The sequence below is a fragment of the Ranitomeya imitator genome, chromosome 2, assembly GCF_032444005.1.
Source record: "Ranitomeya imitator isolate aRanImi1 chromosome 2, aRanImi1.pri, whole genome shotgun sequence".
In the NCBI taxonomy this organism is placed as follows: domain Eukaryota; kingdom Metazoa; phylum Chordata; class Amphibia; order Anura; family Dendrobatidae; genus Ranitomeya; species Ranitomeya imitator.
This window is the reverse complement of record NC_091283.1, coordinates 55,455,234-55,469,229: the sequence shown is the minus strand read 5'-3', so window position 1 is coordinate 55,469,229 and position 13,996 is coordinate 55,455,234. Positions and strand designations below refer to the sequence as shown.

Here is a 13,996-nt window from a genome sequence, read left to right as displayed (position 1 = left end):
AAAACAAAAATAAATAAATTAAAAAAAAAAAGTTAATTCTTTCCAGCAAACGCTGCTGGAGAGAAGAAATGAATGGGGCTTCAGCACCACACGAGGGGGGATTTTAATGTGTCTACGTGAGTCAGTGTCTCCAGTACGTGAGGAAACTGTCACCTCACGTACCGGAGACACTGACGTGTGAAACCGGCCTAATAGAGGATGCAGAAATTGCTTAAAAATACAAAAACAGCCAAGCCTGGAGGTGTTTTGTTCACCCCCTCTGGGCTTTTTGCCTACTCTATTCCATGGCACATTGCTGCAAAACCAAACAAGCTATGGATGATGTGGCTCTTACAGGGGGCGACCATGTAGTTCCCATCTTGAAGGGTCTAAGGGAGATTTTACACTCCATCCTGACACATCTTAAAGGCAGATTTTTTTAATGTGAATTTAGAAGCAGATTTTCACTCTGCATTGCACCAAAAAAAAAAAAAAAAACACCTAGCAACAATCTAGCAAGCATTCTCCTCCATGATTAACTGAAACCAACTATGAGGGCTCAGGACTTTGTAATAATTCAAAGTTGATTTCCTAGAAACAGCGCCACTCTTACCCACAGTTGGTGATTGGTATTGCAGCTGTGTCCCTTTTATTTTTACTTTCTTTCAGACCACCCCCTCACAAAGGAAACACTGCACAGAACTGATATAAACTAGTCCATGTAAAGACAGAACAGATTTTTCAAGAGAATAAAATAAAAATGGCGCATTTTAAGACAATCCTTCCTTTGAATCACCAAAATAATAATAATAATAATAATAATAATAATAATAAAAAAAGGACAGACACAATATTGAGTATTGTATGGTTTTCATTTCAAATATCTAAAAAAAAAAAAAAAAATATTTCATAGATAAGAGACATTCACGAAATACAGCATGGCGTTTAAAGGGTCAGTCCCAGGTACCATTAACATTTTTCCAATATGCTCCATTTTCTTTAATTTCTTGAAAATATACCTACAAGCATTACTTAGAAAGAAATGACCCTCCCTCCCCACCCATAACAGAAAAAAAAAAAAAAAAAAAAAAAAAAAAAAGTACATTCACAAGCTAAATTAAATAAACTATTAGTAAAACATTTTTTAAACGGCACATGGGACTGCCCCTTTAATATGAAACCCTTAAGAGCAAATTCATCTTTCGCCAAATTAAAGAATTTCATTATTGCTCTTGAAATGGTAGAATTTAGTCATTGTTCCTCCGGTCCCAAAGAGAAAAAAAAAAGTCAAATCTTTACAAGACAATCCTCGCTTAAGTGAACGAAATTCTCCCCCCCTCCCCCCATGGTTTTAGAGATTCCAGATGAATGGTACATTCCTTAAGGTTGAAGAGGCGGGGCTTAGGTCTGACAACGCTCTCCACCAATGAGCTTGCTTGATTCTCGACACATTGTATTGAATGAATTGTCACAATGTTTCTGTATGGCCGTGCAAACATGGGGAAAAAAAAAAAAAAAAACACTTTTAAAGGGATACAACCATTATACACAAAATTAAAAAATAAAATTATTGCTGTTGACCCGAAATTCCTTTTAGTTTTCATTCTATTTTTTAGAAGGGTGGGGTGAGAGTGGGTCGGTGTGAAATTTTTAATACATTCAGCTATTGAAAATAAGCCACTTACATGCTAGTGAAAAAGCAGAAAGGCATATGCACCATAGTTAAAGGTGTACACACCCTAATTACTGAGTATCATAAGTGATGGCAGTGCTCGAGAGCCCCGCCAGGTGGCCATGAAGTTATCTGCAGACAAACAGGACACGGTGAGAGAGTGATTACAAGTATGTGCAGGGAAATGTTTGAATACATTAATATGTTTGCTCCATGTACCGACCAAGTGGCAAGAGAGCACCATTAGACCCCACTTAACCGTCTGGACACTTTACAGACCTATGTTCCCCCTGTCACGACATGCACAAGTGGGAGACCCGTGGAGCACACCTACGAAATTCATGGTACCGTTGTGAGGGCAGGACGACGCTCGCGGCTGAGGGCATCCCCCGGTGGTGTAGGAGGCAGTAGCCGCTAAGGACTTTTTGGGATGGCTTTCCTGTGTCTCATCAACACTATGGCTTAGAATCCGGTTGTGCCCCAGCAGTAAAAGGCAATTATAAAAAAAACACGATATGAAGAAATTATCGATCCATGATGACGGTCCATATTGTAAAGCAAATAGGGACATTTTTTTTTGTTTGTTTTTAAATATTTTTTGAGCAAATTTAAAAAAAAAAAAAAATGTAGTCTTTTATTCAGGATTTGGGGACGGTAGGTGAATACATAGTTACTGCCCCCATTTCGGGGAAAAAGGGACACGGTTTTCTCCGATTTCTTTCCGTAGAAAGTCTTTAAGCATTCTCTTCATCTGTGAAGGCTCTTGGAAGGTTACTCCCGAATGCTGGCTGAGTACGAGAACTGGGGAAAGTGAGCGCGCTCGTCAGATTCTAAGGCGTCCAGGTTATCATCTGTAATAGAAAAATACAAGAGTCACTCCTTATTTTGTGCGGCACGATCGGTTATTGCTACATTCAAACTGATCAGATATTTAGTGGCCTATTTAGACGTGCCGATGAAAGCCAGCGCAGGGAAGATCATGTTCTGTTTACACCAGATGTGCTGCAGAGAACGATTATTTTTAGGCTTGCCTAAAAATTATCCCTTGCAAAGAACGAATGGGGGGGGGGGGTAGGAGGTTTATGCAGCTGCGGAAAGAGTCCCAAAATGTAAAAGGGGGAAATGCTGGAATATGAAATGGCAATTTTTATCTTATTCATTACATCCACACATCTTAATTGCTTTTTAGTGCAACAGAACATGAAATTGGGGTCAATTAGTTTGTTGTCCGCTAATGAGAATTTTCTGCATCTAATCCATTTTTGCGCCGTTAATGTAAATAATCAGAGGCGCTAAATAAGTTTCTCCTGGACATACACATCAGATGTAGGCGCCGACACTGCACAGTTAAAAAGGTGTAATCTGGCACCAGAAGAGGATCAAACTGAATGCATACATTTCCTTTATATACTTGGATGGCGCATTCATCACAGATTACTTACATCTGTCTGGCGGAGTTACTGTTATGGACTGAGCTGTAAATTCGTCGTCAAAATATCTGGTGTCGATTTCAGAGGTGACTTGTGGCTTGAAGGGTGGGGTGAGCTAAACACAGACAAACAAGAAACAATTAGTTTGGCTGCAGATCCTGAATTAACAAGTCCCATAAGTAACCAACGTTTCCCCAGAGCAGGCGACCGATTGTATTTGTGCTCCTAGAATCCGCACCAATGTTAGAAACAGCCTATCCACCTACCAAACGGAACATTCCCACTGTGGCAGCAAGAAGGATCAGTCATGTTGGCATGATAAAAGTCTGGGATTAAACATGCTGACCCCTATGTTTGCCTAGGGTATAAGCCACTAACTTGTCCATAGTGAGAGCACATGCACGCTCCGCAGAACCAAGAGTGCACATGTATGGGCAGTTATTAGGCACAGCTGTCAGAAAAACAAGCAACCATCTGACGGCTACCCAAGTTGTGAGGCCTTATGGCACCCATACACATTAGATGGCTGTCGACAGAAGCATCGTTTGGCCAAGAGTCACCTCTCCTATATACAGGAACGCTTGTTTGACCCAACACTCGTGATCTCTACGAGAAAACCAGCATCTGATGCATTTGCCAGCAAACCCCTGTCCAAAAATTAGCCATGCCCAATCAACATATTCCCCAATTATTAGTCGTCCGGCACCCCCATACACATTAGGCTACTTTCACACTAGCGTCGGTGTGTCGCAGTGCGTCAGGCCGACGCATCCTGTGACAACGCAGCAGAACGGGGGCATCAGATGCATTACTACAACGCATCCGCTGCCCCATTATGAGTTGCGGGGAGGAGGGGGCGGAGTTCCGGCCGCACATGCGGTCGGAAATGGCAGACACGACGCACAAAAAAAGTTACATGTAACTTTTTTGTTCCGACGGTCCACCACAACACGCCGCAACTGTCGCACGACAGTTGCGACGTGTAGCAATGCGTTGCTAATGTTAGTCTATGGGGAAAAACGCATCCTGCAGCCAACTTTGCAGGATGCGTTTATTCACCAAAACGACGCATTGGGACGTGCGTCGTACGACGCTAGTGTGAAAGTAGCCTTAAGACTGCCAGCCTAATTTGTCCTTATTGGCGGGCTCAGCGGACAGTAGTCTAATGTGTATGGGGGACTAAGTCCTAAAATGAGTCAGCTTCTTTCCCAAAAACTCTTGGGTCTGATATTGCAGCTACTACTGCGATTCCAGACAAACTGCGCCATTTCCAGGCAGTAAAACGACTATAAAAGCGGACCCCATTTTAATAATCCCAGACAACTCATCCTTTTGATTTTCAGAGATGGAAATGAGACCATGTGGACGTTACTTACCTTCCTCTGATTCACATCTTGCCAGTTAATAGGAGCAAAGAACCGGTGTTCCTTCACTTCTTGGGCATCAGTGGGGCCACCGCCAAGTCTGAAGACAGAACACCAACAAATCAGAACTACTGCTGTCAAATCCTGAACGTCGGGAATATCATTTACTTCAATGACACCAATGTTTGCAGCAGATATCTCCCAGTGCACTGCAAACAATCAAACCTGTGTGTACAATAGATTTGCTGGGATTTTTGTCTGCAAAATTTTTAGTAATTAAGCAAAATGTGCAAAAAATACTCTTAAACTTCTGGAAAAAATAAAATCTGAAAAAGTGACTTAATATTCTGGGAAAATTTCCAAACTTCCATTATAAAGAATCTGCGAGATGCAATTATGTTGGAATATGCAAATATAATCCATTCTAGCTTAGAGATCACTTCTCTGTAACCATAACATCCCATGGTGCCCATATAAGTCAGTCATCCTGTGCCTGTACACAACATATGGGCACCACGTGCCTTTGTTTAGGATCCTTTTTCAGCAGACCACTGAGCAGAGACTTTGCTTCGGGGCTTAGGGTGCGAGGGAAGCGGATTTCTTCCATAAGGATAAGCTCAAATAGTCTTTCATGGTCCTGATTGTAGAAGGGTAGTCGCCCGCACATCATTTCATACATCACCACTCCCAATCCCCACCAATCCACGGCTCGGCCATAATCGTTGTCTTCCAGCACCTAAAGGTGGGACATTTTTATCACTTGATGGTAGGAGAACATTTGCTGCCAATTCTACATGAACTAATAGGTTTGCAGGACCCTTGTCCAGCGGCCAGGTCAGTGTTCCTTGGCCCTGATACCAGACAGCATCCCCAGTTCCTCCTTAGATTTGCCGGTGTGGCGCGACATCATTGTTGCGGTGTGACGCACATAAGACTTCACACCAGGCCAGATGATCAAAAAAGAGGAGTCGGCCATGCCGGTAAGTAGGAAGCAGTGTCCATAGAATCCACACCGGACTGCTGGACCAAGGTTCTGCAAATGTATTCACTCATCTCTAGTCACAAGAGACCTCAACAAAGACATACCTCAGGAGCCAAGTACTCTGGGGTGCCACAAAATGTCCTCATAGTAGCACCATCTGTGATCCCCTCTTTGCAAAGTCCAAAATCTGTGATCTTGACATGACCGTCTTTGTCCAGCATGAGATTCTCCAACTACGGAATAGACCAGGAATCAGCGATTGAAAGAAAAAAAAAAAAAAGAAAGAAAGAATTTAAAAAGCAGAACAGAAGCTCAATTTCATAGCAAAAGGGGTCCCCGAGTCATGTTTTAGACAATTGTGTATTAAAGAAAAGGCCGTATGGTCCTCACCAATCATGTTCTTATAATGGCATTTTCCTGGATATAAGACTGATGTCCTATCCGTCCTTTGCGTCAGAAAGAAGGGGATTTTGTCTATACAGCCTGATCTGATAACTGCAGCTTGGATGAAGCTCATCTGCAATGCCAGGCACACCCAGAGGAAGCTTGCAGAAGTCCACACAACCCAATCAATGTGAATGCGCTGCATGTGTATTTTGCAGCATATTCCCAACTTGCTGCAGTAAAATCTGGGAAACCTGCCATAGCAGAATCCGCAAGCTGAGGATTCTGCAAACCTGCCACATAATAGTTTTTCTGCAGCATCTGTAAAATCTCATTCAATTGAGTTCTTAAAATCTCATGTGGTGAATTGTGATAAAGTTTCCGCATTTTAAGTTTCATTCTTGTAATTGTTGGGGATGCCAGGGACCGATGCCCCACGCTTAGGGCAAAATACTAAAGTAATATCCCAGAAAACCCCTTGAAATTCAAGAGGATGCAAATACCCTTCAAGAACGGACTTCTGCATCTAATGGATCATGGTAATAAGCCTACAGGAGAGGTCACGATCAGGATGATTTCTTACCTTTATGTCACGGTACACGACGTTCCTGGAGTGGAGATATTCCAGGGCGGACACAATCTCTGCACCATAAAACCGCGCTCGGTCTTCCGTGAAGACACGTTCCCGAGACAGGTGAAAGAACAGCTGTTGAGACAAAAGCCCAAACTCAGCACTGCTGCATATAATGGAGGAACATTTGTTCTGAACCATCTTACTGACCGATGGGAAATTTTTATATATTCTCATTATTAAACGTGTCATGTACTAACAACTTACCATATATACAGAGGAGAGTATTTCAGCACTTTTTTTGTGCTGATAATGCCATCTTCCCCCCCCCCCCCCCCCTCCCTTGGCTTATACACGAGTCATTGTCCCAGTTTATGGCGGGGGAGCATGCACACAGTTACAGCCGCGGCTTCCAGCAGCTGCCGGGCTCTAACAGGTGCCCATTCTTTAAGGTAATGAATATTCACCTCTCTCCACTCCCATAGGCTGGAGAGAGGTGAATATTCATTACCTTAATCCTTAAATGAGCAGGGACATGTGATCATCAGTCAGCAGGAGCTGCTGGAAGCCAGAGAGATGATGGAGGGCACGCAGGAAAGGTAAATAGGATGTTTTTTTGTAATGCTTTTCTCATGGGGGCCATACATACAAGGATGGGAATAAAGAGCCACGCCGACAAGGATGGGGATAAGAAGCCACGCAGACAAGGATGGGGATAAGAAGCCACGCAGACAAGGATGGGGAAAAAGGAGCAACGCAGACAAAGATGGGGATAAGAAGCCACGCAGACAAGGATGGGGAAAAAGGAGCAACGCAGACAAAGATGGGGATAAAGAGCCGTTTATGTAAGGATGGGAATAAGAAGCCATGCAGACAAGGATGGGGATAAAGAGCCATGCAGTCAAGGATGAGGAACCATGCATATCAGAAAGGGATTAGGGGACAATGCATACCTGGCTTATACTTGAGTCAATAAGTAATCCCAGTTTTTCGAGGCAAAATTAAGTGCCTCGGCTTATACTCGGGTCGACTTATACACAAGTATACAGGTCCTTCTCAAAAAATTAGCATATAGTGTTAAATTTCATTATTTACCATAATGTAATGATTACAATTAAACTTTCATATATTATAGATTCATTATCCACCAACTGAAATTTGTCAGGTCTTTTATTGTTTTAATACTGATGATTTTGGCATACAACTCCTGATAACCCAAAAAACCTGTCTCAATAAATTAGCATATCAAGAAAAGGTTCTCTAAACGACCTATTACCCTAATCTTCTGAATCAACTAATTAACTCTAAACACATGCAAAAGATACCTGAGGCTTTCATAAACTCCCTGCCTGGTTCATTACTCAAAACCCCCATCATGGGTAAAGGTACCTTCACACATAACGATATTGTTAACGATATCGTTGCTATTTGTGACGTAGTAACGTTATCGTTAATGAAATCGTTATGTGTGACAGCGACCAACGATCAGGCCTCTGCTGGGAGATCGTTGGTCGCTGAATAAAGTCCAGAACTTTATTTTGTCGCTGGACTCCCTGGAGACATCGCTGGATCGGCGTGTGTGACACCGATCCAGCGATGTCTTCACTGGTAACCAGGGTAAACATCGGGTAACTAAGCGCAGGGCCACGCTTAGTAACCCGATGTTTACCCTGGTTACCATGCTAAAAGTAAAAAAACAACAAACACTAGATACTTACCTAACGCTGTCTGTCCTCCAGCGCTGTGCTCTGCACTCCTCCTGTACTGGCTGTGAGCCGGAAAGCAGAGCGGTGACGTCACCGCTCTGCTTTCCGGCTCCCAGACAGTACAGGAGGAGACCAGAGAAGCAGAGCGCAGCGCTGGAGGACAGACAGCGGTAGGTAAGTATCTAGTGTTTGTTTTTTTTTACTTTTAGGATGGTAACCAGGGTAAACATCGGGTTACTAAGCGCGGCCCTGCGCTTAGTTACCCGATGTTTACCCTGGTTACCGGCATCGTTGGTCGCTGGAGAGCGGTCTGTGTGACAGCTCTCCAGCGACCAAACAGCGACGCTGCAGCGATCCGGATCGTTGTCGGTATCGCTGCAGCGTCGCTAAATGTGAAGGGGCCTTAAGACTAGCGACCTGACAGATGTCAAGAAGGCCATCATTGACACCCTCAAGCAAGAGGGTAAGACCCAGAAAGAAATTTCTCAACAAATAGGCTGTTCCCAGAGTGCTGTATCAAGGCACCTCAATGGTAAGTCTGTTGGAAGGAAACAATGTGGCAGAAAACGCTGTACAACGAGAAGAGGAGACCGGACCCTGAGGAAGATTGTGGAGAAGGACCGATTCCAGACCTTGGGGAACCTGAGGAAGCAGTGGACTGAGTCTGGTGTGGAAACATCCAGAGCCACAGTGCACAGGCGTGTGCAGGAAATGGGCTACAGGTGCCGCATTCCCCAGGTAACGCCACTTTTGAACCATAAACAGCGGCAGAGGCGCCTGACCTGGGCTACAGAGAAGCAGCACTGGACTGTTGCTAAGTGGTCCCAAGTACTTTTTTCTGATGAAAGCAAATTTTGCATGTCATTCGGAAATCAAGGTGCCAGAGTCTGGAGGAAGACTGGGGAGAAGGAAATGCCAAAATGCCTGAAGTCCAGTGTCAAGTACCCACAGTCAGTGATGGTGTGGGGTGCCATGTCAGCTGCTGGTGTTGGTCCACTGTGTTTCATCAAGGGCAGGGTCAATGCAGCTAGCTATCAGGAGATTTTGGAGCACTTCATGCTTCCATCGGCTGAAATGCTTTATGGAGATGAAGATTTCATTTTTCAGCACGACCTGGCACCTGCTCACAGTGCCAAAACCACTGGTAAATGGTTTACTGACCATGGTATTACTGTGCTCAATTGGCCTGCCAACTCTCCTGACCTGAACCCCATAGAGAATCTGTGGGATATTGTGAAGAGAAAGTTGAGAGACACAAGACCCAACACTCTGGATGAGCTTAAGGTCGCTATTGAAGCATCCTGGGCCTCCATAACATCTCAGCAGTGTCACAGGCTGATTGCCTCCATGCCACGCCGCATTGAAGCAGTCCTTTCTGCCAAAGGATTCCCGACTAAGTATTGAGTGCATAACTGAACATTATTATTTGATGGTTTTTTTGTTTGTTATTAAAAAACACTTTTATTTGATTGGATGGGTGAAATATGCTAATTTATTGAGACAGGTTTTTTGGGTTATCAGGAGTTGTATGCCAAAATCATCAGTATTAAAACAATAAAAGACCTGACAAATTTCAGTTGGTGGATAATGAATCTATAATATATGAAAGTTTAATTGTAATCATTACATTATGGTAAATAATGAAATTTAACACTATATGCTAATTTTTTGAGAAGGACCTGTATATGGTACTAAATGTAGACACATCAGCATCCTTATACGCCAGGAACAAAACACATCAACTCACCTCTCCTCCGTTAGCATACTCCATAACGAAGCAGAGCCGGTCACTTGTCTGGAACGCATATTTCAAAGCCTAGAGAAAGACGAAATATAGTAGGGAGATTCGCACGTTACCCCTGCAACCAAACATACATCGTGACAAGATACGCACCGTTAAAAAGGGATGCCTTGTGTTCTGCAAGACTCTGCTCTCTGTAACGGTGTGAGCAACTTCATCCTGAAACCACAACAGAAAATGCTTACACCGGACGCACCGTGCACCGTTGTGCGGCGGGACATTATAATCCATCACTATTTAGATTTATGTTCTGTGTTATAAGAAAGAGCATATACTGCGGCCTCCCTGTTAGACAAAATTATGCTGAAGCCTCGTTATTTTTTGCCCTCCAAAGTATGAAAGAAAATTAGGAACTTTCCAACAGAGAAAAGAATAGGAGAAAAAAAAAAAAAAAAAAAAAAGAAGTGAAAAACTAATTAAGTTCAGAATTAAACTATCGTTCGGAAAGGATATCAACACATTGGTGGCGGAGCAATGCTCTACCGATCAGAAGTATGCTATATACACGTAGCCCATAGGATGTAGCGGCCATTTTACCCCAATCTAGTTCAGCTACTAATGTCAAGCATTGACCCCCATCAATCTAATACTGTCTGGTGGCCAATTCCAAGGGCTCGTGCAGATGGCCGCATTATTGGTCTGAGTGTGATCTGATGTTACGTTTTGGGTAGAGCCGTGCACATGTCAAATTTTGCCCTTGGAGAGAGGGAAATAAAAAAAATAAATAAATGAAAAATCAATGCAAAATTATTCTTCGTTTTTTATTCTAATAAAATAAATAGAAAAAATGAAAAAATAAAAAGTGAATAATAACTGCATGCCTGAGTTTAATCCGATATTCAGATAGCATTCAGCCATGTAAGTTAATGAGTGCGTGAAAAGTATCAGACTGCACTCAAATGACATCTGAGTGCAGTTCAATTTCCATGGAATGAGAGAATGGAAATTTTTTTTGACCCATCTTGTCAGAATCAGATCACACTGTGCCGACACTCAGAGTTTGATCAGAGGTAATTACATAATCGACATGAGTAGGAATAGATCTTTAAAAGACAAAAGCAGCGCTCAATGCTGAGCAGCAGTTTATCTTTTCTATTAAGGTTCATTAATAGGAGATAAGTCAATAAAGTAGGATGCAAAAAAGATTTAAAGGCATAAAATTACACTGATGAAAACAGTGATCTTATTAGGAATGTATACAGCAATCTGACACCAAGTATTTATACTGAATCCGATATCCTAATTGCAGAGTTTTCCTGAGCAGACTGTCTTCCAATTCCAACTAATAAGGAAACCTCTTTATTCTACAGAAATCCTGTGTTTCCATATGATTGCTTTGTGTTTCAGCCAGGGCTGTGGAGTCTGTATCAGTATAAATTGGACCGACAGACTCCTAAAACATCATAAAACAGGATTTTTGGTTGCTTACCGTAAAATCTGTTTCTCGGAGCCTTCATTGGGGGACACAGGAACCATGGGTGTATGCTGCTGCCACTAGGAGGCTGACACTATGCAAATAAAAAGTTAGCTCCTCCTCTGCAGTGTACACCCCACCGACTGGAAGTAGGATATTCAGTTAGTGAGAAAGCAGTAGGAGAAGCAACGTGTAAAAGAGGAATAATAATAATAAACTTTATTCACATAGCGCCAACAAATTCTACGGCGCTCCATAGATTAACAGTTTCAAACACTCGAAGAGTGTTCAAAGAACTCAAAAGTATACAGTAAACAGAGCTGTTCAACTTGGGAGGGTGCTGTGTCCCCCAATGAAGGCTCCGAGAAACAGATTTTACGGTAAGCAACCAAAAATCCTGTTTTCTCTATCGCCTTTCATTGGGGGACACAGGAACCATGGGACGTCCCAAAGCAGTCCCTGGGGTGGGAAAAACCGACTTCCATCATTTCCGAGGACTCACCACTGCCGCCTGCAGGATCCTTCGGCCCAGGCTGGAGTCCGCCGTAGTTCGGCGAAACGTGTGGATGGAAGACCAGGTGCCGCTTGCAAAGCCGTCAGCGATAACCCCGTGACGTACCGCACTGGAAGCGCCGACTGCCCGGGTAGAGTGAGCCTTTATCTCAGGAGGGGGCACTCTTGTTCTTGACCCGGTAAAGCTTCCAAAATTGCCGATCTGATAGAGCGAGCAATAGTCGCCATTGCCGATCTGATAGAGCGAGCAATAGTCGCCTTGGAAGTCGGCAGGCCTCTACGCACGCCATCAGGGATGGCGAAAAGAGAATCCATCTTTCGGAAAACGGCTGTGCTAGCCAGGGAGATCCTCACTGCCCTGACGAGGCCCAGCCTGTTCAACGATCACTCCAGAGGATGAATCGGAGCTGGACAAAAGGAAAGGTATAACGATGTCCTCGTTGAGGTGGAAAGATGAAAAACCACCTCGAGAAAGGAAGGAAGGCAGAGGCCTGGGACCACCTTGTCCTGGTTTAAAATCAAAAAAGGAGGTCGGCAAGAAGCGGCCGCCAACTCAAAAACGCGGCGGATCAAAAAGATGGACCTGAGAAAAGTCACCTTCCGAGATAGAACTGACAGGGAAAACTCCCTGAGAGGCTCAAAGGGGGGAACCCCTAAGCACAACCAATCCAACCTATAAATCCCATGAATCCACAGAGGCCCTGTACGGAGGGACAGCGTGGGCTACTCCTTGAAGGGAGGTCTTAACCTGTGGCTGAGAAGATAACGTCTTCTGAAAGGGAAGAAGAGCGCAGGAACCTGGTCCTTTAGGGAACTAAGAGCGAAGCCCGAATCCAGCCCTGCCTGAAGGAAAACCAAATGGAAGGCAGGGAAAAAGGACATAGGTGAAAAGTGGTTGGACTCGCATCAACGAAAGTAAGCCTTCCAGGTACGATAGTAGATCCTGGAAGAAGACAAAGGCTTCCCAGCCTGGATTATAGAGTGACTCATCTGGGCCGAAAGGCCGTCGCTCTTAGAACTGTGGAGTCCACAGCCACGCCGTTAAACTGAGCGACCGATAATTCGGGTGGCAGATCGGACCCCGAGACAGCAGATCGGGTCCGCCCGGAAGACACCAGGGGTGTCCGCGGAAGATTGGCGATGTCTGCAAACCAAGACCTCCTTGGCCAATCCGGGACGATCAGAATGACCGGCACCCATCCAGCCTTGATCTTTTTCGACAGCTTGGAAAGCAAGGGAAGGCGTGGGAACCGATAGGGGAGCCCGAACTGCGACCGAGGAATGGCCAGAGAGACAACACCACTGAGAGGATCACGGGAGACCCTGGGCCGACCCGAGGGACCTCCTGTTCAATGGGGACGCCATGAGGTCCACCTCTGGAGTCCCCCATCGAAGAGCAATCCGATAGGAAACCTCCTGAAGTACCATTCCCCTGCCGCGAGGCCCTTGCGGCCGAGGAAGTCGGCGGCCTAAATGTCCACGCCGGGGACATGCACTGCGGAGCTCACCAGGACCGTTGCCTCTGTCCAAAGGAGGGTCCTGGAATCTCGGCCGAGGCCAGCGAACGCCGAGTCCACCCCTGGTGGTAGACATATGCACTGCTGTGTCATTGTCTGTCTGGATTCGAATTGGCAGGCTGCTGAGAATCCTTACCCAGTGAAGGAAAGACAGAAAAGATGATCCGGGACTCGAGGACATTGATCGGCAAAGGAGGCTCCTGCACCGACCAACAACCCTGAAAGAACAGGAGACAAAGCCCCGTGCCTCCGCGAGCGGACGGGCGTCCGTCGTCACCACCTGCCAGGGAACTGGAAGGAAGGATATGCTGTGAAGGATCTACTCTGGGATAAGAGAAGTGACCTCGGCCACCAGTCGAGGAACCATTTGACCTGGGAGAAAGCCGGATCAGGCGATGCAGGGAGAAGACAGACCTGTACCCTGCGATAAAATAGCCTGCTGAAGAAATCTTGAAAGAAACGGGCGAAGGGCAAACTGCTTCCGATGTTGCAACCAAACCTCCTTAGGGCCGAGAACCCTGGAGCAAGCGAACTTCCTGACAAAGGAGGGATATCCTGTCCTCGGGAAGGAAGACTCTGGTCCGACAAGTGTCGAAGAACATGCCCAGAGATACGAGACGCTGAACAAGACGGAACTTCTTCCTGTTGATGAGCCACCCGCAA

The 13,996-nt window shown here is 44.9% G+C and overlaps 1 protein-coding gene across 2 annotated transcripts in view; it reads right to left on the bottom strand.

Annotated features, from left to right (window-relative positions):
* Positions 1-832: 832 nt before the first annotated feature.
* The window catches only part of AKT2 (AKT serine/threonine kinase 2), a 37,076-nt gene continuing 23,912 nt past the window's right edge, over positions 833-13,996 (bottom strand). For both annotated transcript variants that reach the window (XM_069746770.1, XM_069746771.1), the window contains exons 7-14: positions 9,983-10,048; positions 9,836-9,904; positions 6,395-6,517; positions 5,532-5,660; positions 4,967-5,181; positions 4,458-4,545; positions 3,094-3,196; positions 833-2,502 (exon numbers count right to left, since the gene is read on the bottom strand). In XM_069746770.1, coding sequence (XP_069602871.1) covers positions 2,423-2,502; positions 3,094-3,196; positions 4,458-4,545; positions 4,967-5,181; positions 5,532-5,660; positions 6,395-6,517; positions 9,836-9,904; positions 9,983-10,048 — 873 coding nt within the window. In that variant the 3' untranslated portion in view covers positions 833-2,422. The remainder of the gene's footprint in view (positions 2,503-3,093; positions 3,197-4,457; positions 4,546-4,966; positions 5,182-5,531; positions 5,661-6,394; positions 6,518-9,835; positions 9,905-9,982; positions 10,049-13,996) is intronic.